Source organism: Clupea harengus, chromosome 14 (assembly GCF_900700415.2).
Source record: "Clupea harengus chromosome 14, Ch_v2.0.2, whole genome shotgun sequence".
Taxonomy (NCBI): domain Eukaryota; kingdom Metazoa; phylum Chordata; class Actinopteri; order Clupeiformes; family Clupeidae; genus Clupea; species Clupea harengus.
Window position 1 is genome coordinate 6,455,624 of NC_045165.1, and position 25,530 is coordinate 6,481,153.

At 46.0% G+C, this 25,530-nt stretch overlaps 2 protein-coding genes across 2 annotated transcripts in view; one reads left to right on the plus strand and one right to left on the minus strand.

Annotated features, from left to right (window-relative positions):
* Window positions 1-25,530, minus strand: part of sptbn5 (spectrin, beta, non-erythrocytic 5) — a 64,797-nt gene that overhangs the window by 34,746 nt on the left and 4,521 nt on the right. Inside the window, exons 4-34 of the mRNA XM_031580498.2 lie at window positions 22,889-23,056; window positions 22,498-22,617; window positions 22,059-22,216; window positions 21,668-21,896; window positions 18,379-19,013; window positions 18,060-18,198; window positions 17,613-17,774; window positions 17,441-17,505; window positions 16,896-17,049; window positions 16,391-16,591; window positions 15,717-15,932; window positions 15,247-15,418; window positions 14,747-14,883; window positions 14,318-14,536; window positions 13,626-13,778; window positions 13,294-13,424; window positions 12,778-13,029; window positions 12,274-12,561; window positions 11,434-11,659; window positions 10,731-10,870; window positions 9,895-9,994; window positions 9,329-9,499; window positions 8,929-9,093; window positions 8,321-8,547; window positions 7,708-7,894; window positions 6,849-7,049; window positions 6,539-6,652; window positions 6,137-6,294; window positions 5,745-5,877; window positions 5,297-5,442; window positions 3,322-3,436 (exon numbers count right to left, since the gene is read on the minus strand). Coding sequence (XP_031436358.1) covers window positions 3,322-3,436; window positions 5,297-5,442; window positions 5,745-5,877; window positions 6,137-6,294; window positions 6,539-6,652; window positions 6,849-7,049; window positions 7,708-7,894; window positions 8,321-8,547; window positions 8,929-9,093; window positions 9,329-9,499; window positions 9,895-9,994; window positions 10,731-10,870; window positions 11,434-11,659; window positions 12,274-12,561; window positions 12,778-13,029; window positions 13,294-13,424; window positions 13,626-13,778; window positions 14,318-14,536; window positions 14,747-14,883; window positions 15,247-15,418; window positions 15,717-15,932; window positions 16,391-16,591; window positions 16,896-17,049; window positions 17,441-17,505; window positions 17,613-17,774; window positions 18,060-18,198; window positions 18,379-19,013; window positions 21,668-21,896; window positions 22,059-22,216; window positions 22,498-22,617; window positions 22,889-23,056 — 5,682 coding nt within the window. The remainder of the gene's footprint in view (window positions 1-3,321; window positions 3,437-5,296; window positions 5,443-5,744; window positions 5,878-6,136; window positions 6,295-6,538; window positions 6,653-6,848; window positions 7,050-7,707; window positions 7,895-8,320; window positions 8,548-8,928; window positions 9,094-9,328; window positions 9,500-9,894; window positions 9,995-10,730; window positions 10,871-11,433; window positions 11,660-12,273; window positions 12,562-12,777; window positions 13,030-13,293; window positions 13,425-13,625; window positions 13,779-14,317; window positions 14,537-14,746; window positions 14,884-15,246; window positions 15,419-15,716; window positions 15,933-16,390; window positions 16,592-16,895; window positions 17,050-17,440; window positions 17,506-17,612; window positions 17,775-18,059; window positions 18,199-18,378; window positions 19,014-21,667; window positions 21,897-22,058; window positions 22,217-22,497; window positions 22,618-22,888; window positions 23,057-25,530) is intronic.
* On the plus strand, window positions 248-2,052 carry LOC105905045 (gametocyte-specific factor 1-like). The gene is made up of 7 exons (XM_012833021.3): window positions 248-540; window positions 654-757; window positions 869-995; window positions 1,092-1,175; window positions 1,260-1,338; window positions 1,451-1,521; window positions 1,800-2,052. Coding segments are annotated over exons 1-7 (555 nt in total). The 5' UTR covers window positions 248-452; the 3' UTR covers window positions 1,802-2,052.

A 25,530-nucleotide genomic window follows, 5' to 3' on the forward strand; every position in this document is an offset into this window, starting at 1 on the left:
GCAATTCAGTATTTCTAATCATCTAGTATAAATCACAAAATCCAATGAATCTGAAATACTGTCATATATATATATATTATATATGTAAGGTTTCACAAATAGTATATTATTGTAAAAGTGGAGATCACGGTTTGAATAAACTCTCCAAAGAAATAATTATTTTTTCCGCGAATGCGACATTCTACTATTGCATCGCAACCACATTTGTCAGTGTTCTTTCGTTTCTTTATCAAGTCACAAAGGTTCCGCATTCTGTGGTCATGTTGTTCGTCAAACTCCCCATGAAGATTTCGGATTGGTTTCCTAAAGTGTCGACTCCAACCTTTGCCACACCTCCAAGCAGCACGTCCTCAGCTATTTATCCCACTTAATTGTGCCTCGCCTACCAGTTATTATTTACCCAGGAGAACTCGAAGTCCAGCAACATCACCAGGTCCAACTATCACCGAAAAATGACTACAATTAGGTTCGGGACCAGCTGCGGACCATCCGCAAGGAATTCCTTCAGAGAGGCAAACCCGCACTGGGAGGATGATGGCGGTAATTTTTATTCCGTGTTGTTTCATAGGTCCAGAGGCATACACATGATTATCTTTAATTTTGTGACATAGCCTAAGCCTTAAATATGCTGTGTTTGTACCTATCTTTTAAAGCTGTAGACGACATAGACGCCGATAGACCTGTACAATGCCCCTTCGACAAGAACCACGTAATTCGTACGTGTCGGTTCGCATATCACATCCAGAAATGCGAAAAGGTTTGTTCCGAAGTTTTGCTATTTTACGTTAGAACTGGAAACACTCAGTTGATGAGATTGATTGTTATTTAATTAAATGCTGTTGAAATCGTAATGTTATGTTCATGTTAGAACAACCCGGAGTTGGCCGCAGAGCTGGTGATGTGCCCCTATAATGCACAACATCGCATGCTGAAACACGAGATGGACAAACACGTGAACAAATGTGTAAACAGAAAAACGGAAAGGTCGAAAGAGTGTACGTATATCTCAGACCATGTTACCATAGTACTTGTTTGAGTGTACTTAAATTGTGCATGTGACTTGAACCCATCTAATTATCTTTTCTCATTAGCCGACGTCAAAGAAGTTCTACCGAAATTTCAAGTCCCTGTGAACAGATTTTCTGCACCCAAAAGTGAAGAGGACTGGGAGACGGGTGAGCTTTTAAGGGACAAAATGGGATTTTTCTGCCAATAAAATAGTTTATCGCTGTAGTATAATACATTCTATTTAATTTCAGAGTCAGACTACACAGCAGACACATTCGTCTGGGGTAAGCCTGTGTCTACCCACACGCCTCCCCAGAATGGTTGGGTTGGGTAAGTGATTGCCCAGTGAGAAATGATTAGCTATACAATGTTATACATTACATTTTAGGCTGTTTTATTTCATTGTTTACCTATTTAGTTCTCTTATTTTTTACTCCTCCAGACCTAAGCCATCAACTACAAAAAGTGCAACTCCTGGGCTACGTTTACCATCAACCCTTCCCTGGAAAAACTGTAAGTCTGAATCTATGCAACAACGCTACTAAATGTATTTCATACAGGCCTTGTCTAACCCCAATTTCCATCCACACTACCACTGGCTCCACTTCCAGAACTTCAGTTCTTGTGCAAATGTTTAGCAATTAAAAGTACCTTAAATGCTCTAGGACTCTAGGATCAAACCACTGAATTTATTGAATTTCACTTCACTTTTATCTGTATAAATTACACTTGGCAGGCATGCATCTAGAATTACGGACAGTAAATATCCCTTTCCCTTTGTTTACCTGCAGGATTTCCCCTTTTTAATCTGAAGGAACTCATCAACTGGATTTTTTTTATATGGCCACATGCACAGACTCTCTAGACACAATGCACACAATGAAGGAACATCACCACAATTATTTCCATGTTGGGGTTATTTAGAAAGAGGGCACTTTTGCTGCCTTAGTGCTGGAGGTGTGCATGTGTTGTGGATTGTGTCCACATTTTAGACTGTTTTTAGACAATATTTTAGAGAATAAAGACAACTTTTTTTATACCTTTTAAGCCCCCTTCAGTGTCTGTTTTTTGGTGAGTCTGGCATTAATTGTCATTTTTAGAAGACTGCATGAACATCACAGCCCTGGTTTATAAGCACAGTAACCGAAACACAATACAATTCTACACTACTGAAAGAAACCACTCTAAATAGTTCTCATCACACGCACTGATATAGAAGCTTGTATACGTTTCAAACCTCCACCCTTTTTTACACAACTTTAGAACAACACATCACATCCATTCAGCAGAGTATAAATGTAACATTATGACTGGATTCCAAATGATTTCTGTTCAGTTTTTCTGGAGAAAATAATGGAGTGGTTTGCCGTGTGTTTGTGAAAGAATAATGCTGTTCCTCGACGAATTCCTTGATGAAAATGCAGAGGTCGGTTACTTGGTTCAAGTTAGCTTGTTCAGAGTAAGAGACTTGTAGAAGACGGCTTAGCGAAAGAACACGTTTATTCCAACGATAGGCACAGTAACCTCAGCACAGCACGGTCACATGCCACAAGGAAAGTATTCTTCCTCATTACAGAAATGTACAGTTCTTATAGGGTAGAATTAACATATTAAACAATGACAAAGTGTAGGGGTGGGTGTGTCTGGAGGTTAAAGTAGGGGGTGTGAACATGCAAGGGTGTGACTGTGGCAGGGGAGAGGTCTAGCTTGACCAAGAGCTATAGCCAGGTAGGGCCATATAAATGCTAATATGTTTGGCTTCAACCATCTGGTCGTGGCTGTAGACGAAAGCCATCAATCAGAGTCTAATAGCTCTGGCTCCAAGACCCACAAAAAAACGCCAGGAGCCAAGCTTGATGGCTTTGGTCTGGTGTATTCAAACTGAGAGTGGGGGGTCTATTTGAGATGTGGTCTGGTATATGAAATTCACCTTAAATCTAACATTTGTTTCAGCAGTATATATTCAGTTGTCTTCCTAACATGCTCTTAGACAGTGTTCAGCACAGCAACTACTACATTGGATTTGTAGTTGTCCTTTTGTTGAAAGCTGTTTTGAGATTGATTTCTCTTTTTGATGGCAAGTTATCCATTTTGTGAAGGTCTAATGATTTAGTTTTTATAGAAATTAATAACACTACATTAATTGCATCAAGTTATTAAAACGAATTAATGTAATTAGCGAAATGTAATTACTGCCTTCACAAAATAATCACATTCATTCACGTAATGCAGAAGGCAGACAAATAGTCTTCTTACATCAAATTAGCATCAATTTTTTTTTTTTTTTTTTTTTTGTGTCCTGCAATTGCCTACCTCTATCTGGGCCAGTGCCTCCATCAGGTCTTTGTGGCATCCGTAACATTTCTCTGACTGCAGCAGCCTGTCCTGTCTCTCCTGAGCCAGGGTCTGCAGATCATCCCATAGCTCCCTATTACACACAGGACAGGTCAGAGGTCAGTGAGACCTCAGGGTAGTTTACAGGCAAACAAGTCAAACAAATCACTGCGAAAACAGGGAAGGTGAGGAAAACAATGTAAGAAAATGAAATATGCTACTCTTTTATGGTGTAAATAAATATTAATAATAATAATACGTCAAATTTATATAGGGCTTTTCTCAAAGACGCTTAACATACTGTGGGATAAAAGAAAACAAACTGTAAACTCTTTTAGTTGGTTTGTTTACTGTAACCACTTTCATTCGTTTTTACCCGTGGTTGAAAATGTGGGCATTTTAGAAATGCAAATGTATATTACAGCACCAATACTGTATATCAATACTAAATAAATTGGTCATCATGGCTTAGGAAACACAGCCGCTCATCTCTGGTGACACATCTATCACTGCAGTGAATGAGCCGTACCTGAGCTCAATGTGTGTGTGTGTTTCAAATGAGCCGTACCTGAGCTCATTGTGTGTGTGTGTGTGTCAAACGAGCCATAGGTCCAGAGGCATACACATGATTATCTTTCATTTTGTGACATAGCATAAGCCTTAAATATGCTGTGTTTGTATATGTTTTAAAGCTGTAGACGACATAGACGCCGATAGACCTGTACAATGCCCCTTCGACAAGAACCACGTAATTCGTACGTGTCGGTTCGCATACCACATCCAGAAATGCGAAAAGGTTTGTTCCGAAGTTTTGCTATTTTACGTTAGAACTGGAAACACTCAGTTGATGAGATTGATTGTTATTTAATTAAATGCTGTTGAAATCGTAATGTTATGTTCATGTTAGAACAACCCGGAGTTGGCCGCAGGGATGGTGATATGCCCCTATAATGCACAACATCGCATGCTGAAACACGAGATGGACAAACACGTGAACAAATGTGTAAACAGAAAAACGGAAAGGTCGAAAGAGTGTAAGTATATCTCAGACCATGTTACCATTGTACTTGTTTGAGTTTACTTTAATTGTGCATGTGACTTGAACCCATCTAATTAATTTTTTTCTCATTAGCCGACAAAGAAGTTCTACCGAAATTTCAAGTCCCTGTGAACAGATTTTCTGCACCCAAAAGTGAAGAGGACTGGGAGACCGGTGAGCTTTTAAGGGACAAAATGGGATTTTTCTGCCAATAAAATTGTTTATCGCTGTAGTACAATCTATTCTATTTAATTTCAGAGTCAGACAACACAGCTGACACATTCGTCTGGGGTAAGCCTGTGTCTACCCACACGCCTCCCCAGAATGGTTGGGTTGGGAAAGTGATTTTCCAGTGAAAAATTATTAGCTTTACAATGTTATACATTACATTTTAGGCTGTTTTATTTCATTGTTTACCTATCTAGTTCTCTTATTTTTACTCCTCCAGACCTAAGCCATCAACTACAAAAAGTGCAACTCCTGGGCTACGTTTACCATCAACCCTTCCCTGGAAAAACTGTAAGTCTGAATCTATGCAACAACGCTACTACATGTATTTCCTACAGGCCTTGTCTAATCCCAATTTCCATCCACACTACCACTGGCAACACTTCCACTTCCAGAACTTCAGTTCTGTGTGTGTCAAACGAGCCGTACCTGAGCTCATTGTGTGTGTGTGTGTGTGTGCAGAACGAGCCGTACCTGAGCTCATTGTGTGTGTGTGTGTGTGTGTGTGTCAAACTAGCCGTACCTGAGCTCATTGTGTGTGTGTGTTCAGAACGAGCCGTACCTGAGCTCATTGTGTGTGTGTGTGTGTGTGTGTCAAACTAGCCGTACCTGAGCTCATTGTGTGTGTGTGTGCGGAACGAGCAGTACCTTAGCTCATTGTGTGTGTGTGTGCAGAACGAGCCGTACCTTAGCTCATCGTGTGTGTGCCGAATAAGGCGTGCCTCGGGATGGTTGTTTTTGACGAGTGTGTCAGTGAGGTCCTTGCAGCCGTGCAGTCTCTCCATTCCTACCTCCAGCTGCTGGAGGAACACCGCAAACTTCCCACGCAGTTGCTGCCAAAACAGAGATGCCCACACACATACACACACACACACACACACACACACACACACACGACAATTGAAAATGTTCCAGAGGATCAACATGTCCACTAAAGCTTTCATTCTGTTTAAGCAAAATTGAAAAACAAAAACGGCAAATTGAGACTTAAATCACTTAACTTAAGAGTAATTACTAAAGAATGACTGCTACCATTTGACATAATTGAATTGGTGGTATTCGGTCATACATATGTAGAAACATGAAGAACAGATCGTAATCTAGCAAGTATGAGATCTTGAGGGATGGTTCTCACCAGGACATTGTTGTAGTCGGTGCCATAGTCTTCAGAGGACGCGACCTGTCTCTGCTGAGAGATCCAGTCCTCCAGCTCGGAGGACTCACGCTGGAACTCATGCAGGCGAAGGGCCTCCTGCAGCTTCTGGGAGCTGAGCAAAACACATCAGCCATCCTCATGAGCATTTATTAAGATCAGAACCACGAGTGAATGTAGGGCTAACGTTAGCCAATGTAACATGTAACTGCAAACCACAAAAATATAATATTGCACGTCATATCTTCAAATCATACATTATCCATCATCCATTGTCACATCAAATTTGACTGCATAAGACCACAGCAAATTCTATTGAATTTCATCCCATCGTTTCCCGTTGCATTAAATGACATGCTAAAGTAGCATGTTACCGGAGAGTGGCGAGGTGCTCCAGTTCCGTCATCTGGCTTCTGATGCGGCTGCAGGGCCGGTTTAGTTCATCGAGGCCCATGGTTCGGACCGCATGCTCCACACTGCTCTTCAGATCTTCCACCTCCGCTACCAACACCTCTATCTTCCCTTCTACTGCCTACACACACACACACACACACACACACCACAGATGAGTTTTCAACTATCAGGAGTGATGATAGTGGGTGTTCAGAAATAATATTCAAACCATTTGAGTACCAGGTATGTATTATTTGCAGACCGTTATGCTCCTCTGGTCCCCATGGTCATGTTGTGTGTAACTGAAATAGACACCTTGATCTGATTCTGCTTCAGTTTTCTCAGGTGGCTGTACCTTGTGCTGTATGATCAGGTGGCTGTACCTGGTGCTGTATGATGAGGTTTTCAGTCGCAGGCTCAGATCTGCCGTAATCAGAACTGACCAGGGCCGAGCACTCAGACACCCGCGTCTCCAGTTCTGTACAGTCCAGCAAGATCTGAAGAGCAATTTAAAAAAACACGAGACACTGAGACCACAGGAAGCACTGACTTCACTAACTCCTGAATGTAAATCTAAGTAAAACTGCATCTTTAAAATAAAAATGCAATGTATGTGGATGTTCATTTTTTTATGTGGACACAGGACAGAGATGTCCTGTGTGATATGGTAGTGATCCCCTCCGCATCACTGACCTGTTCGCGGGCGCGAGCCTTGTTGAGGTGGACGGCCCTCCGGTCACAGGACTCCTCCAGCTCCTCCCACTCCTCGGCCAGGTTGTCACACCTCTCCTGCAGCTCCTTCCCGGCCCACGCGTGCGACCTCCTCAAGGCCTTGCCCCTCTCCTGCATGCGCTCCAGCTGCTGCCGGTGAGCGTTCACCTCGGCCTGCAGCTCCTGGGGTGAGGAGAGCGGAGATGGGAGGGAAGGGAGAGACATAGAGGAGGAGAGAGAGAGAGAGAGAAGAGGAAAGAGAGAGAGAAAGAGAGGGAGAGAGAGAGAGATGAGAGAGAGAGAGAGAGAAGAGGAAAGATAGGAGAGAGAGAAGAGGAAAGAGAGAAAGAGAAGAGGAAAGAGAGAGAGAGAAAGAGAGAGAGGAGAGGAAAGAGAGAGAGAGTGGAGAGGGAAGAGGGAAGAGGAAAGAGAGGAGAGAGAGAGAAGAGGAAAGAGAGGAGAACAATACAACAGAGTGGGGGAAGAAAGAAAAATATAGGAGTGAGAGCAGCAGAGACAAGAAACGGAAGTGTGCAGTGTGTCAACTGACATCTAACAAGGTGCCCTTTTGAGAAAATCGCGACTGAAAATCCAGAATCAAATAACCCCTGTTCTATGAAATGTATCTTTTTTTTTAAATACTAATATTATTTGCACCAAATCATATTATTTAATATCATTAAACACGCAGTCCAAACCGTGTCTGTACATCATGCAAGGTGTGTCTTTCATGCTATGTTGCCCCAAAGGAAACAACGGATCAGGCACGAAACATGAGGTGAAAAAACACAACCACGGCCTTTGTGATGCCTCCAAACCTCACAGACCCAGAACCCGTTACCTTATGCTTCTTGAGCAGACTGATGGCCCCAGCCAGAGACTTGCTGTAGCTGCTGGTCTCGGCGAGAGGCTGGTGCTCGGAGATCCAGGTGAGCTCCAGGTCCACGTCGTGGTAGAAGCCAAACAGCTCCACGGCCGCCTCCAGCTGACTCCGGCGCTCGTCCAGGGGCTTCTGCAGGGACTTAAACCTGCACAGAGAGAGTAGTGGTGTTCGGGAAGAGTTCACTTTATCTTTACTTTAATTAATCATTAAATCACTTTGATTTTTCTATGTGGGATCAATACAATTATCTTATCTTTATCTTAATTACTTTTAAAGTAAACTTTGTCAATACAGGTGTTTACTGCCATGGTCTCGGCTCCCAAATTATTGGCAATTGCTTAGCCAAATAAATAATCAATTATCAATGACAGACAACCAGTTACTTCAGTATCTTTTGTGCTTTCAACATTTTACTTTAACATCTACAACTACCCCTATATTCATTTACATCTGTGGTTTGAGCGCTAAGCCTCAATGATTCAATGCAACAATAAAAGCACAAAGCACTTCACCAGATGCAATAAGCCTCTATATTTCCCACAGCATAACAGAAAATGATGAAGGGTCTCACAGCTTCAGGTAAGTGTCCGTCTCCTGCAGGATGGTCTGCGAGTCGAAGTGGTTGGTGGCCAGGTGTTTGGCACGGGATACGATGGAGTTGATTTTGTCTGCGAGCTCCTGCGCCTCCTGCTCAAGCTGCTGGTGCTCCTTCAGGAGCTGGCGACTGGAGCGGAGGTCCTCTCCTTTCACCGCAAACTGCAGCATCCTCTGGATGGCCTCGATCTTCAGCTTTGCATCCTGGGATAAAACCGAACTCAAATGTATAGTGATACTTTCCATAAACACAAACATTATTTAAGGATCCATTCCAAATTACGTGAGATGAACGAACTACCTTTTCTATCGAAATACTGCAGTATGGGACATGGACATTCATTTGGTCTCATTCTACTGGTAGGTTCTTTTGTACTACCCTCACTAAAATTGTTACGGTGACACTGTTTCCAAGAAGCACAAAATGATCATGAATGGTTCAAATACAGAATATGTAAGATGAAACACAAACCAGGAATTCGGTCAAAACAACCCCCCAGAACATTGCTGTATGCAACATGAATATCGGTTTGGTGTTCTAAACTTGGCAGGTATCAATGACTTATAAAGTGCTGTGGTGCTCACCTGTAGAAGTTCCATGAGCTGCTCCTGCTGACCGGCCTGTCTGAGTTTGTCTCCCCTGTCGGCCATCTTCCTCTGGAGCTCGTCCCAGCGCCGGCGCACCTGTCTGCACGTCTTCTGCACCTCCTGCTTCGTAGAGGGACTGTCCACCTGCACCTCCTGCCCTAACTGAAGAACCACACAAGAACCACACCCTGTTATGAACATTCTCGTTCAGATCTGTCTCAGGGACATAGATAAAGCTATAGAAAAAGCTTAAATAGAAACCAACACACCACAATAAAGCTAATTCATATATCTCATCACCATTTACACCTGCCTAGGAATGAATCCATTTGCCAGTCCCATTGTTGACTAAAGCACACACAAACAAACACACACACACACACACACACACACTTACTTCAAGCAGCCGGTCCAAGCGCACTTGGTTGGCCTGCATCTCCTTCTCGGCAGCCTCGTGCTTCTTCAGCTTGCGGAGGACATTGGTTGGGTCCCGGTACGACTCGTCCTCCGCGATCTCAAACTTCTCATCCATCCACAGGAGCATCTCCTCCTCGTCTCTGAGGAACTCCTGCCATGGTAGAACCACAGGGAATTTACTCTGCTCCTATAAGCTCTTATATATACAGCTCTCATAACTGGAGACGTGGAGGGGGAGGGAATTACACTTGTACACATTACATCATGGACACAGGTTTACAAATGTAAATACTTACAATGTCTGGTTTGAAAAAACAGAGGAGTGTATCTTATCTATAGGTGTTTAGTGAACTACTGCATGTATTTCGCAATACTCAAGCGAGACCATAAAGTTAATTCCCTGCATTGTAATCTTTCCCCCCCCCCCCCAGTGTAACCGTATAATGAATACTGATAATAAACATAATTGTAAAATACAAGAGTGTTTAAAAGAATACACAGACAGCCTATATTAGATGTGAAACCTTTAAGGAGGCTTGCAGCTACCTGATGTTTTTTGGCGGCGAGAAGCTTGGCCCTCCTCTCCTTACAGCTCCGCCTGACTCTCATGCTCCTCTCCTGGATACTCTCTGATCTCGCCTGGACCCTAGACGATGGTGAAGAAACACAGAACAAGAACCGTTACAGTACCCCTCTCAGAACCGGTACAGTACCCCTCACAGAACCGTTACAGTACTCCTAACAGAACCGTTACAGTACTCCTAAGAGAACCGGTACAGTACCCCTAACAGAACCGTTACAGTACTCCTAAGAGAACCGTTACAGTACCCCTCTCAGAACCGGTACAGTACCCCTCACAGAACCGTTACAGTACTCCTAACAGAACCGTTACAGTACTCCTCAGCCTTCCCTTGTTTCAGCCCACTGGAAGCCTAGGCCAAAGAGACTGGAAGTTGACAGGGGACCTTGTGTGATCAAGAATGACAAGGAACTGAAAAACACATCTGCGGTATAAGCAGAAATGATACTGGCCTACAAGTGTGATCATTCTGTGGTAATTAAAGAAAAACAGGAAACAATAATTGTGCAGAGGGGATGTCTAGGCAAAGGAGTCTGGGGAGGCACTACAGTCTAAGTTCACTTGATTCATTCGGTCTGCTGTTCCACGGTATGTTGATATCAGTGTGTCGATGGCTGATATGGATTTGGACTTTTGTTTAGAGACTCCAATGCAGTAATGAATGGATGCCGTGCTAGAAAAGGCCTTAAAAACAAGTCACTAAAAGACACAAGAGAGACTACAAACAAATCAGTACTTCCAATACACTTGGATCTGCCGGAAAATACAGTGTTTTCCACAGACAGGAGAGTGCCGGGCTTACTGTTGGGCAGCAAAGTGACGCTTTTTCACAAGCTCTCGGCTCTTCTCGTGAAAGTTGTTGATCTGCAGCTCCACAGCATGAAGCAGAGCCTCCAATTCATCCTGCCTGCCCAGCAAGCTGTGTACATTATCCACAGAGCCCTACACACACACACACACACACACACACACACACACACACACACACACACACACACACACACACACACACACACACACACACACACACACAGAGAGAGAGACACACACACACACACACACACACACACACACACACACACACACACACACAGACACACACACACACACACACACACACACACCGAGACACACACACACGCACATACGCGTGGAGACAAACATCATCATAAATAGCATCCAATTATCTCACTAATTATTCCAATTATCTCAAACTATGATGGGCAAACTCATAATACATAATTATTAGTTATTTCAAAGTAATCTCAATACACTACATTATCAAACAAACAATTCTGCACAAAAAAGCTTACCACTTTACAGCTTCCACTTTACAGCTTACCACTTTCAGTACCTCTTTATGAAAGAGGAGCATAAACAACATTTGCATAGCTTGCAAATGTTCTTTGCGAGTTTGCATAGAGCATAAACTTCTATGGCACTCACTTCGCATAAGAGGAGCATAAACAACATTTGCACAGAACATAAACGTCTATGGCACTCACTCCCAGGTCGGTGACCCTGAGGCGGGCCTCGTGAGCGGAGAGCGTGGCCTCGATGCGGTCGGCCTCCAGGTTGAGCTTCTGCAGCTCCAGGCCCTGCTCCAGCTTGCGCTTGCGGCCCGCCCACAGCCTGTCCAGCCCGGCCCACTCCTCCTCCAGCTGGGCCAGGGTGCGCCGCACCTCCCCGCTGCTCCCCAGTGTGCTCCCCAGCTTCTCCATCTCCTTCAGCCTGACCGGAGAGAGACGCTCTCATATGCTCGTTTGCTTATGTCATTCTCAAGTCAATATCAATCGATCAATCTGTCATTTGATTATCTATCTATCTATGCATCAATCCATTTTTTTGTCATCAACGCATTATTAGTACACTGTTCACTTACATTAGTATTTAGGAAGATAGTATATTGGATTTGATTAATATTGTGGCATTGCAGTCACTTCTAAATATAACTAACAATAGCACGTCATGGGGATGGTGTAGTGCTTTCTCTCCAGCTCATCCCTACTGGCCCTTTCTATCTGTCTGTCTGTTTTTTGGGGAGAATTATGGTCTACTTATAGCCTTTACGCATGCACCTACTTATGGAGTATATGTATACTATGTTGTTCCCATTATTCCTCTGTGTGTTTCTGAATTCAATAAAAACACCAAATCATGGTCATGCGCCTCCTCTACTCCATCCTGTCTGTCTGTCTGTCTGTCTGTCTGTCTGCCTCACCTCTCCCTGTGCTGCTGGTCATGCGCCTCCTCTACTCCATCCTGTCTGTCTGTGTCCTGTCTGTCTGCCTCACCTCTCCCTGTGCTGCTGGCCATGCGCCTCCTGTACTTTTACACCTCCTCACCTCTCCCTGTGCTGCTGGATCTCCTGCTGCAGCTCCTGGTGTCTCTCCAGGAGGGCCTGAGCCGTGGCCACGTCCGAGCCCTGCTCCTCCTCCGTTATCTGCTCCCGCGCGGCCTCCGCCCAGAGCAGGAGGTCCCGCGTCTCCTTCTGGAAGCGCTGCAGCCGGCGCGCCTCCTCCAGTCTCCGCTGGCGCTCCTCCGCCTGGGCCCGCACCTCCCGCAGCAGCGCCTCCAGGCCGCGCACCTCCTCCAGGATGGCGGCGCTCTCCGCAGGACTGCAGTCTTGTTTCCTGGGAGATGGGGAGAGGAAGGAGGAGGAGGTGGGACTTAGACAAAAGACAAGACTGCAAGGAGAGAACCCTACACTGGAGGGGAGGCCCCCTGAAACACCACAATGGCCTCACAAGACAAGTTAAGGCCCCAAGGGACAAAATAATGATTCCTCATTCCTCAAGTCACTCTCAAATGAGACATCATAGGCCGAGTTTCCTTAGCTTTGCACTAACATCTTAGCTACGCTCTTGAGGTACTCGATCTTCCTCTCCAGGGCGTCGATCTCTCTCAGGGCCTGCAGCTGCCGCCGCTCCTCGGTTTGAAGCGCTGCGGGGGAGCCGCCCACGTCGGGGTTGTCCAGCTGGGCCAGCTTCTCCTGCAGCTGCCCCCGCGCCTCCTCGCAGCTCTGGAGGAACGAGCGCACGTCGGCCGAGCTCATCAGCTCATGGGCCTTCGCGTCCTTCAGCTGCTGCAGGCGCTCCCATCTGACGGAGACACACAGGACATGGTCATACAGCCATACTCGATCATTGGAGAAGAAACCGAACCACTACAGTCCAAGACATGCCAAGACGCACAGCCAAATGAGACACTGGAGCGTAATTTGGCATACTGAATAAATGTAGATTTATGACACTTCCAAAAATATGAAGTCCATGGTTAAGTTCATCATTTAATATCATAAATCGAATTTGATAAGTTAAGCTAAAGATTCTGTGATAGTGTTCACTGTTCAGTGTTATTCTCACCTGCGGGTCACCTGTCCTTGTTTGGTCTGAATCTCTCGCTTTTTGCTGTGGCGGCTCTTCACGAGCCCCTCCCCCAGCCTGGTGATGTCATCCAGCTGTCCCTTCCCACTGGCCAGCTCTGTCAGGAAGTTCTACAGGAAGAAACAGACCCGGAGAGGTGAATTTGTCAGCCGCATGCTTGACCTCAACTGAGTGATCCCATAAAAACGTCAGGCACCAGAACATTATTTTATGATATTATACTAATGTCAGGGTATTTGAGGTCAGTGAAGCAATGCCTGATCAGGAACTTGCTAATGGGATTACACTTGCGCCGGACGGATGGATCTCACCTCGTACTTGGCCTGCACTACCCCGGCGGCGTCCATGTCAGCGCTGAAGGTGTTGAGGATGTGCTCCTTGTCCTCCATCCACGACTCAAACTCATCACACGTGTTGCAGAACTGATGCAGCTGTGCGGCTTCATCCAGAGCCTGCTTCCTTGACTACGCAGAAGAGAGAAAATCACTTAATCAACTTAAAAAGACCATTGTGAGTGGCCCTTTAATTCCTCATTGTTTTTTCCCCAAGTTGTTCTATATTTGGGTTCGTTTTCCAAGTCTTGTTCTATTTTTGTTTCTATTTTTGTTCATGAACAAATCTCCTTCAGCTGGTTTGTTGACCTAAGATCAGCATAAAAGATGGAGGCTGCTGCACTATCTCTAGTGAATATCCTCACACTCATTCAGATATGGAGATATTGGGCAGCGTGGGGCACTCATTCAGATATAGAGATATTGGGCAGCGAAGGGCAGAGAGATATTGGGCAGCGAAGGGCAGAGAGATATTGGGCAGTGTGTGGCAGAGAGATATTGGGCAGTGTGTGGCAGAGAGATATTGGGCAGTGTGTGGCAGAGAGATATTGGGCAGTGTGTGGCAGAGAGATATTGGGCAGTGTGTGGCAGAGAGATATGGGCAGCGTGGGGCAGAGAGATATTGGGCAGTGTGTGGCAGAGAGATATTGGCTTTCAGCAGGAGGCCTCACCTGGGCCAGCTGGGAGAGGCTCCTGTAGTCGTCCTCCAGCTCCCTCTGAGTCCTCTCCACCGTGTCCCTCTGGAGGTGGGGGTCGGGGATCCACTTGATCTCGGCGGTGCCTCGGCGCAAGGAGCGGCGGCGGCGGCGGGGGGGGTTCACCCTCCGCGGGGGACTCTCAGACACCCCATTTGTCGTAGGAGGAGTCAGAAGTACAGTTGGGGCTTTAGACTGGAATAGATTGAGATTCAGAGACACAGATGGCAAAAGCAGGTATGATTGTCTCATCCATGCCACAAAGGATTCGATTTTTTCTCATCATCAGTAAAACAAATTTTCTCCAGTAAATCCACAATACAAGCACACTAGAAACTAGAATCTAAGGACAGACATTTTAGAAACCGCAGAGCAGAACCAACACCAAGCGGTCTGGATGCTCACCATGGGCTGCAGCTCAGTGATGTACACAGTAGGAACCAGCTGCTCGTTCCCTTTACTGTCCTTCACCAGCCACTGCTCCTTATTCTCCTGGCTGAGAACAGTGACCTCCTCCCCACGGTCCATGGTGACCTTTGGCCCTGATAACACCACAAACTCAAGGTGAGATTGAAGCTGAAGACACACCAGTGAAGCAATAACACAGTGAAGGGAGGTCAATTGGAGGCTTAGGTAATGAAAGGTACAGTAAGACAGGCAGAGCACAGACAGTAAGGCGATAAGTATACAGTTATACACTCTGAATATAAGTATACTTTATACACACTAACTATAAGCATACTTTATACACTCTAAATATAAGTATACTTTATACACACTAACTATAAGCATACTTTATACACTCTAAATATAAGTATACTTTATACACTGTAAATATAAGTATACTTCATACACTCTAAATATTCTTTACTATGATTTCATTCATAACTGAGGTGTAGACACACCTCTGTATTTGAATCTGATCTTGGCTGTGGCTCCCTGTGGCTCAGGAGGAGTCTTTGGCGTCACAATCTCCTTCGGCACGGGCAGCTTCCCTCGTTTCTTCGCACCACCTTCGTCCTCCTCCTCCTCACCTGAGTCGCTGTACTGAGCCATCCTGCTCCGCTTAGGCTCCACCTACACAAGGAGGGAAGCGCACGCATCTATACACACACTCATGTCTTTCAAAGCACCACTGTGGTGACTTTCTGTTTCAAGTTAAGATTCAAGGCAACACAAGTCTACTTTCCCAGATATAAGAGTGATTAATGTTGACATCTCTGTCTCTGTGAGTCCCCCTTATTAATTCAGAAACGTGTTATCCACTTTGCACTGAGGCCCAGAAGAGGCAAACCCACTTCTGACAATCTGTTACATCCCTTGTGCATATTTAAAATGTAATACATTTTAAACTGTCAGGGGATGACAGACTCACAGTCAGCACGGTCAGAGCGGCCATCTGGGCGGCGTTCCTGGCCTGCTCGCCCAGGCGCTTGACCTCGGAGGCGTAGGCGCCGATCTCCTTCTCCAGACGCTGGTGGCGCTGTAGCAGGGCGGTGCTGCTCCACTCGTCCTTCCCATAATCCTCGCTGGCCAGGATGGGCCTGCGGTCGCCCAGCCAGGAGTTGGCCTCGGCCGCGTCGGCGAAGTACTGAGAGAGGGAAGAGGTGCGGGGGTGAGGAGAGTAGGTCAAGGTAGGGGTCACGCAGGGGTCACTTTCCCTGATGATACAAAATGCAACTGTTCTGGATTCGTTTTCGTGATGGTATAGCCTCCATTTCAAAAGTATGCTGGAATAATTAATGTTCTGACATACTTTTGTCTTGCATGTCGTAACTGCATTAATGTTATAACTGCATAAATGTTGTCAATAAAAAATTTATCACAAAAAAAAAAAGTATGCTGGAGTTAATTTATTACAATACATATATGACATCCCAACAGCCTTCATCAAACCTTTCATTTGCACTTAATAATCAAACATGACATTTACATCATGTATCCTGTCAGCTGGATAGTTTATTTAAATTGTATTTGATGTGTGTGTGCGTGTTTGTGTTTGAGAGAGAGATCGTTTGCATGCGCGTGTTTGTGTATAAGTGTATGCACCTGTTTGATGACACTGGCAGCATGCAAGCGCTCTCTGTGATTGGTCACTTCTTCCCTGAGCTGTTCCCACTGGCGTCCCAGCGTCCTCAGCCACTTCCTGATGGCGCTCTCGCTCTGGGGCTTCCTGCCGCACAGCTCCTCCCCCCGTGCCACCACAGCTGTGTGCTCCGCCTCATGGGACTGCACCATCGCCTCCAACACCTGAGGGGGGAAGCAGTGAGACTTTTAAACATCTATACACTTTTACATGGATGACTTCTTAGAGTGCTTTTTAGATCAGCAAGATGTACTACTCTCACAGAGACAGTCAATCACACACACACACACACACACACACACGCACATACGAGCCAAGAACTCACACTTCTCAACTGATTGCATCATGTGCGCACATGCGCACACGCGCACACACACTTACACACACGCACACACATGTGTTGTGTGCATGCTGTGTTGTGTGCATGCATGCTGTTGAAGAACACTACCACACAAAGTGTTGCCTGACCTTGTGTTTCAGCTGGGCCTGCTGGATCTGGCTGAGGTCTCTGCCCAGGCCGGCGGTCTGCAGAAGGAGCCAGCGCTCATAGATCCAGGCCTCTAGCTCGTCACAGTCAAAGTAAAACTCAAACAGCCCCCGCTGCTCCTCAAGACCCGTCCTCCTACACAAAAACAGTAATTGGAGTCAGCAGTGAGAGGGAATCAGACAGTGGCTACTGAAGAGACATGCACACAACCTAAAATGGCCTTTGGTCAGTACTGGTCATCCATGTTGTCAAAGGAGCTATATGTGGGTACTGGTCATCCCTCAAGAAGGTAAGTGGGCCCATTGTAATAAACTAAAATATTTCACAAATGTTTGTTAGTGTGTGTGTGTGTGTGTGTGGTGTGTGTGTGTGTGTGTGTGTGTGTGTGTGTGTGTGTGTGTGTGTGTGTGACTGTGTGAGCATGTGTGGCCCTGTTCATCTGTGTGTGTGTGTGTGTGTGTGTGTGTGTGTGTGTGTGAAACAGAGAGTGAGAGTCTGCACATGTGACTGTGCCTCCTCCTCTCACCTCCTCTTGCTGAGGGCCTGCAGAGCGCTGTACTGGCTGTGGAGCTGGCGCACACTGGCCTGCACCTGTGTGTGTGTGTGTGTGTGTGTGTGTGTGTGTCTCCTCACCTCCTCTTGCTGAGGGCCTGCAGAGCGCTGTACTGGCTGTGGAGCTGGCGCACACTGGCCTGCACCTGCCGCGGGTCCCGGTGCGCCCCCTCCTTCAGGGCGCGGCCACTCAGGGAGCCCAACGTCTCCCCCTGGGCTGAAATCTGAGCGTCCAGCAGGTCCTGCTTCTGCAGGAGCTCCACCACCTCCTCCAGCTGCCTACCGTACTCCTCCGAGCCAGCCTGCATCTGTGGCAGGGAGAGACAGCAGAAAGAGAAAGAGTTAAGATAGTGTGTCAAAAATGTGAAAGGGGAGAGGGGTTGAATGAAAACTGGATTGGACACTTTAGGAGCTTGAAATGCTAAACTAAGTAAAGATCCCAAACATTCACACAAATATTGAAACCACTATGTACACTGCAAAAAAAAAGAAAGTCACGCAAGAAAACTACATTGCTGGAGAAAAAAGTGTAAGGAAGAGTATTACTCGAACAAAGACACATTTAGGGGTTAGAGGGTTCCTGAACTCTGCACCTGTAGTTCGCTGAGTTCCTGTGAAGCCATCTGGATGTCCCTGAGGACAGAGAGGGTGTTCACTATGTCACCCGTCAGCGCCCTTTTCTGTTCCAGGCCCTCCAGGAACTCCTGCCAGCATTGAGAGATCTTCTGCTCTCTGTCAATCAATCAAACAACGAATCAATCCAGCTATCAGTAAACTGACCGCAGTCAATCAATCAGTAAATCATGGTGAGGAATATTGTAGCTTGTTATAGTTAGGAAAGATAAATAAATAAAAATGGCTATAATTGGTGAAATAATGGGGAAATTAATTTTCAGCTATGTTTTGTTTTACCTGCGAGCCACCTGCTCCTTGCTATGGTAGTTCTCTCTCTGAATGACGACAGCCATCTCGCTGAGCGCCCTGAAACGCGGTTCCCGGGCGAGTCCGTCAGTGGCCAGCGCTTCCAGCCTCTGCGCCACGGCCTGCGCGTCCTCCAGATCGCCCTGCGTTTGTGGATCCTGCCGCACGAGCAGTCGCAGCGCGTCCTCCACGTAGGTCTCTCGCAGCTTAGCTTTGCGCTCAAACTTCTGCGCTAGCTGTTCCAAATGCTCGAGCCTCAGTAGGGCCGCCTGAAGGGCTCCCTCGCGCTCGTGTTCCGCGCGTTCCAACACCAGCCACTCACGCTCCACATCCCGAAGCGTTTGACCCTCCGGAGGAACGTAGGCCCGATTGTTGTTGGTGCTGAGCTTCGTACGCAGGTCAAACAGGTGGGCCTCTAGCGCTCCGCGCTCCTGGTACTTTGGGGGCTTCTCCACGGTGCGGTAGGTCTTGAAGGCGGCAACCAGGATCTGCATCTCGCGCAAGGAGTTTGGGAAACGGCGGTCGTTCAGTTGCACCACTTTCTCTTGGATCCATCTCAGCAGGTCGGTCACCATCCGCTCATAGTCTTGCTTCAGGTCATCCAGCTCTTTTAAGAGACCCACGATCTTGAAGAGGGGAGAAATTGGTCAACATTGAATGGCCAAGTTAACAACGTTGTGGAGTGACAAGAGACTGATACAAATGGATGAAAGGCCAAGAGAAAGTTGAAAAGGTAATAGAAGGTTACCACTATGTTCGGTTGGTATGTATGATAAATGTCATAGCATAGGATTAGATTGTAATATAGTGGGTCAATTAGGCATTAGGCCAAGTACATTTAGCTAACTGGTGCTAAACGCTTGTATGGTGGCTTTTCCATAGGCCCGAACTCCGTAGCCTTCTACCAGAATACAAAATACAACTCACTGATACAACAGTAAACAATTTTCTCTTGGATACCCACCGCTCCAAAGACCGAACTTGCAAACACCTTGCTTCAACATTCAAGTAGCCTATTCAAGCACGAATGTGTTGTAGTAAACCAGTAAGCATAAGAAGGACAGAGATATTCTTATAACGTTAGACAGTAGACACACCTTTCCCAGTGCCGACGTCTGTGTTGTTATGACAGAAACACGCATATTTTGCCACCTCAGCCATTGGTTACTGAAACTCCCGCCGAAGGACATATTGCCTCCTGTCTTTTATCTGAGTTGTTTATCAGTCATTCTTTGATGCCTCTGCCCTTACTGTCACTCCGGAGCCGTTGCTGACGAGCGTAAGTGGGTGACCGAGTGAGTGTCACCCCGCTCACTCTGCTACGTTCGGTCCATGTCTCGCCGGTATCACGCCCCATTTGCACATGAGGCTTAGAGCGGCAATGTGATAAAACTCATTGCTGAATATGTTGTTCAACGGTTAGACAACATAATGTCTCTATTCATGTCGCCCACTTGAAACTGTTCACCCGTCGTCTCAAAAAATGTGCAGACTGTGTGGTCCTGACAGAAAATGTCGCACATGCATTCGTTGGTATTACCTGACCCTTGCTCACACTTATCTTATTAACGTATTTTCCCCTCCCACCCTCTGTTTCTCTGCTAGAGGTAACCGTTAATCCGAGGACGGCTGTTCTTATTGGTAACTTCATTCTGGATTAGCGCGTCTGCACTACTCTGTGCTGCCAGCAGAGTGTGCCACTGTCATAAATCTCGCTCCTCTGTCGGCGTATGTTTTGATGTGGTGTGATAGTGTGAAAGTGAGATAATGGGGAGACTAGTTTTGAGTGAGTGTACAGATATACAGATATGCACAGTATGTGCGCATAAAAGAGAGACAGAGAGAGGGAGGGGGGGGGGGGGACACACGCCTGTTTGTGTATCTGTGTGTGTGCTCTGTAAACCTATAGATATAATTCCAGGGTGTGTTGTGTCAACAGACAGCATGAGGACGTCTGTGTACATCATCACACACATTCCCCTGAGGCGAGGGAGTATCTCCCCCATCACTCACACAGACACTGGATCTCAGAGCCTCACACTAAAGCAGAAGATAACGGGGGCCTTTGGATATTATTTGACCCGCCGTGGCCCCCCACACACCGTCCTGACTGACAGGATTACTCTCTGTAAATTCCACCACAGTAAGTCATCACGGAGCTGCACAGCAAAACCATGGAGGGGTCTACCAGGCACAGGAATGATAAGGCTGTGTTTTACTGGTCCATAGGTTAAATGTTCCTTTCTTCCAGGAAAAGGAATGAAAAAGTTTCACCCAGAATCAGAACCTTCTTTTGTACAGCAGGAACAGTTGATTTTTTTGAAGGCCCAAGATAATAATTTAAATCCTAATCATTTAATTCTTAGAATACAGTAATGAATAAACAATGTTTACCAGGTAAGTAAAGGATTATCATACTCTTGGAGGGAAATCTTCCGTCCATCCCAGCTAATCAGTGTAATTAAAATGATCTTGATTATCTGAATCAAATGGGTTCAGTGACTCAAGAGTACAACTAATGATGTCAGAGCAGGGAAAGCTGGTGAACATGAGCATATGGCAAATCGATGGAAATGAGATTATTCGTATTTAATCCCATTTTTTATGACGTGTATCCATTAGCGGTGCCCTGACAACAAAGTTTGGTACCCAGAGCTGTTCACATCTGCTCCCCTGATGAGGAGAGTATTTCTTTCAAAGTGCATTACACAGCTGATGGAGATGAGCACAGACCAACATTTCCTTTTGTTGAATTATCATGAATGCGCTTGAAACAGGCAAATTAGTTGGATGGAAACCCAGCTGTGAAGAGCAGGGGGGCTCCCGGTCTTAGACCCTGATCACTACTGACCTTTGACCCTGATCACTACCGACCTTTGACCCTGATCACTACTGACCTTGGCTCCCAGTCTCAGACCCTGATCACTACCGACCTTTGACCCGGATCACTACTGACCTTTGACCCTGATCACTACTGACATTTGACCCTGATCACTACTGACCTTGGCTCCCAGTCTCAGACCCTGATCACTACCGACCTTTGACACGGATCACTACTGACCTTGGCCCCTGGTCTTAGGTTCGGATCACTACTGACCTTGGCTCCCGGTCTTAGACCCTGATCACTACTGACCTTGGCTGCCAGTCTTAGTCCCTGATCACTACTGACCTTGGCTGCTGGTCTTAGACCCTGATCACTACTGACCTTGGCGATCCTCTTCTGGAGCGTCTGGCCTTTGACCCTGATCACTACTGACCTTTGACCCTGATCACTACTGACCTTGGCGATCCTCTTCTGGAGCGTCTGGCCCTGCTTCATCCTGGAGAAGTAGTGGTAGTAGAGGGAGACGTAGGTCATGATGGACCGCTCGTCTGGGTGCGGCACCATGATGTCCTCTGCCTCCAGCAGCTGCATGATGCCAAACTCGCTCTCGGCCAGGGTGAAGGCATGAGTCAGGTTCCGCTTCGGGTCGTCCTCGCGCAGACGCCAGTAATCAAACAAGTCGGGCCTGGGAGAGAGTTTGAAGCTGACTGTGACTCACCACTGGTCTAATGGCGTTTGAATGCGCCAACTCTGGCTGGGAAGTTTTCTGATTTTAAATTGTGTGTCGGTCAGAATTATAGGTCACATGAAAGTAAACAGACTTAAGCGTCTCTCTGTTATAACTCACCGATGTGCATGGATGAGGGCGTTGAATGCCAAGCCATCCCGCCAGCTTTTAGAGAAGTCCTGTACATTCACATTAGAGTAGCCAGCTGTCTTGTGCTGGCACCAGATAAGGAGGGCCTCTTTGGCGGATCGGTGGGCAAGGCTGGCATTACCGTCCACCTGAGCTCAGCATATAGAGATTACATACATTTAGGAGTGGGAACAGACTGCTCTACAAGCACAGGGTAAAGAAACCAGATGAAACCAGATGAAAAGCCATGACACCGCTAAGAACCCATCTTCATTCTGTAAGAATCACATACTTAAAGGTCCTTGCTATCTCTCCCCATTCACCCTAAACACTGGCTCAGTTAAGCACCATTTCAAAGCCACCTCGAGATCTCTGCCCTGTTCCGACTCACACCTTCATCATTCATCATTCAGCGGCCTCGTTCCCATACCTCATCTAAGTTAATGAATCCGATCTGGAACCTCAGAATGATGATCCATAGGAGGCCCAGGATGAGCGTTCTGTCTCCGTCCACAACGTTCTCAGGAGCGATCAGGTCCATTCGGATATTCTGTAATACAAAACACACAAGCAGACAAGCTGGCAGCTAATCAGCAACAAGCCTTTGATCTTGAGTCGGCTTTGACTGTGTGTTCTAATAACGCATCTCTGTGTTAATTTTTACATTTAATCATTTAGCAGACGCTTTTATCCAAAGCGACGTACAAGGAAGATAACAATCAAGCTACGAGCCCTGTGACCCACGGCAGCAGTTGAAAGCACAGTTCAAATGCCTTTTACAGCATTAACTTAATGATGCAGTGATAAGTGAGGTTTATGACCTTTTTCTTGAGGAAGTTGATGGCAATGCTGTTATTCTCCAGGCAGTGGACTCTCATGGTTCGGCGACTAGGTGTTTGCAGGGGTTCCCCGGAGATGAGCTCCAAGAGACGCACCAGGGACACTCCTGTCTTCAGCTCGGTGTAAACGTCAGTCAGGTTCACCTCCTCCTGCATGCACAGAAGAACACAGGGCGTAACGGGACGTGTTGACACACATGTGCGTACAGATAGCAACATAGAGCGATAGAACACATCACATGAAGCTCCGGTGTGGGTTTTTAGTTTCCCAAATTTGACAAGAAGCCAGAAATGTTTTAAATGGTTCCTTGCTTCCTTTGCCTCATGTGTAAAGAAACCTGAGCTAAAATATTGCGTTGTTCATAGAAATGTAATCCAAAACCACCAATAGACCTATACAGTTATGTCTGCAGTGCTTTTAAGTATGTGTTCTTACAGAGCCTTAAAGTAGTTCGATCCCATCTGATACGTGTATAAACTGTGGGAAACCCATTGGAAAATCAAAGAGGAATCGGGATGGGCAGGGGATCAGCTGGATTTGCTCATGTAGAAGACACTGATCAGGGTGTCACTGAGATTCAGAAAGGCCTGTGCCAGTCATGTGTCTGCAGTGGCGGTTAGTTAATCTGACCTTTGACCTCTGGGACTCTGTGAGTCACTCCATGGGGCTGTGGATAAGGTAGGGGTGGGGGTGGGGGCTTAACAGGGTGGAGTCACAGCTGCCTGCTTGGATTCTAGCACTGCAGCTGGCCAACGCGCTCTATTAAAATGTGACTTAATGTGATCCGTCCTCCCTACAGTGTGCCACACCCATTCACCATTCTTAAGACACACACACACACACACACACACTCATACGTACTCTACCCCCTCCTACTTAATAGACATGCCCAAGCTGGTCTGTCTTCCCTCTGGCTAACACACACACACACACACGCACGCGCACACACACACACACACACACACACACACACACAAATGCAACAGGGCCTGCTCTTCTCACAAGAAAGAGCAGCAATTCCCATCCCTCAAACTGTATGTAGGTCTTAGTTCACACCACCAGAACTGTGACCCTCTGTGAAGCTTCACCACTCTTGACTGGCCTGCACTGGAGAACATGAGCTTATTTGTTCATCTGCGTGAAGCCAGGATCTATATGCCTCGTGTTTGTTTGCACAATCACTTGATTGGTTGGAGCGTCTAGACAAAGAGTGCGAAATGTGTGGAAAATACCTCCTCCTTAGGCCCCGGCAGCCGAGAACAATAAAAAGCGGCCTCCAGAACAAAGGTGGAAGGGGAAAGGGAAGGGGAAACAGTTAAAGAGTTGTCATACCTTCAGAACGAGTGCAGACAGCTATTAATACAAGTCTTTTCCTGACAGGCGGACGAGAGGACCTCAGGAACCACATGGCAGAGTCGTAGCCTTTCCCCCTGAGCTGATGTTAACCCACTCTGATATGTGTGTGTGTGTGGTAATAAATTATTCTAACATTTTGTAGTACTATAAATTTCAGTTGTGTATACACTCTGACTGTAGTATATAATGATCCATATGCTGAGAAGACACTTTTGAGTGATATGTCACTAGCGGACAGGATTGGGGAGTAACGGAATACATGGAACGGCGTTATGTAATTAGGATACAGAAAAAGGTTTAACTGTATTGCGGTACAATTACAAAAACTTGATTAGATTACAGATACTTTAAGCAAAAATTGGGATTGTTAACAGGATTACAAATACATTTTAAAATGCAAAACATTATACTATCATCCACATGTGCACTTTACAACACGTCACGAGAAGACAACAGAGAAAACTACAAGTCCATTTGATGACTTGGAGTTAAAAAAATGCTTTCCCTGGCTGGAAATATCGACACTATTTTGTCCTCGAAGCTGAAAGTGGGAAGAACATAACAGTGCAGTGCACCTTATGGCTCCCCGCGGTGAAAATACTGTCGTTGTCCAAGGACTCCACGTCAAATTTCATGAAGCATTTACAGGCAAGACCAACACTTAACGTCTACACAGACATCCAGTTAGCTAAGGTTAAAGTTGGTTAGCTAACCTGTTAGTATTACTTGCCTACAAACGTAATGAAAAAGGCGGACTTTGATGATGATCTTGTTTAAATAAAACAGTAACCCCTGACCGAAATATGTTCGTGGCAGTTTAATTAAAGTTTCAGCGTGATCTTCGACAGTTCAGAAAGTGGACACTTGATTCATTAAAAATACTGTGGATGTTCTAAAGCTGTGCTGATTTTATTTTGTATTACCTTATGCTTTGTAAACTGTGGTGTTGTGCACTTTCAATGTAGGTTCGTAGGCTGAATTTGCATAATGACAAGCAGATTTGTCTATAGAAAACACTGAGCAGAGGGCAGGTTTAATTCTTAAAACTTTGTTTCCTCATTTTCTTTTCTACGGTTACTTTGTGCTGTTGACTTACAGAATACGCTTAAGTGAAAGCCATCTTATGATGATTCGAGGTCAGACACGGAGTGAAGGGTTTAAATAGAGAGGTGACAGGTGTGCGTGATTAGTACTCTGGTGATTGTGAATGAGACGGAGGTGCGTGAGTTGAAGTCGAAGGGCGCGTGGCAGGAGCAGCGCTGGCGTG

What these genes read in the sequence shown, in the direction of transcription:
- LOC105905045 (XM_012833021.3), top strand. Translation starts at nt 453, where the DNA reads ATGACTACAATTAGGTTCGGGACCAGCTGCGGACCATCCGCAAGGAAT. An exon ending in TGAAGAGGACTGGGAGACGG is followed by an intron (nt 1,176 to 1,259) that starts GTGAGCTTTTAA and finishes ATTTAATTTCAG; the next exon opens with AGTCAGACTACACAGCAGAC. An exon ending in CCCCAGAATGGTTGGGTTGG is followed by an intron (nt 1,339 to 1,450) that starts GTAAGTGATTGC and finishes TTACTCCTCCAG; the next exon opens with ACCTAAGCCATCAACTACAA.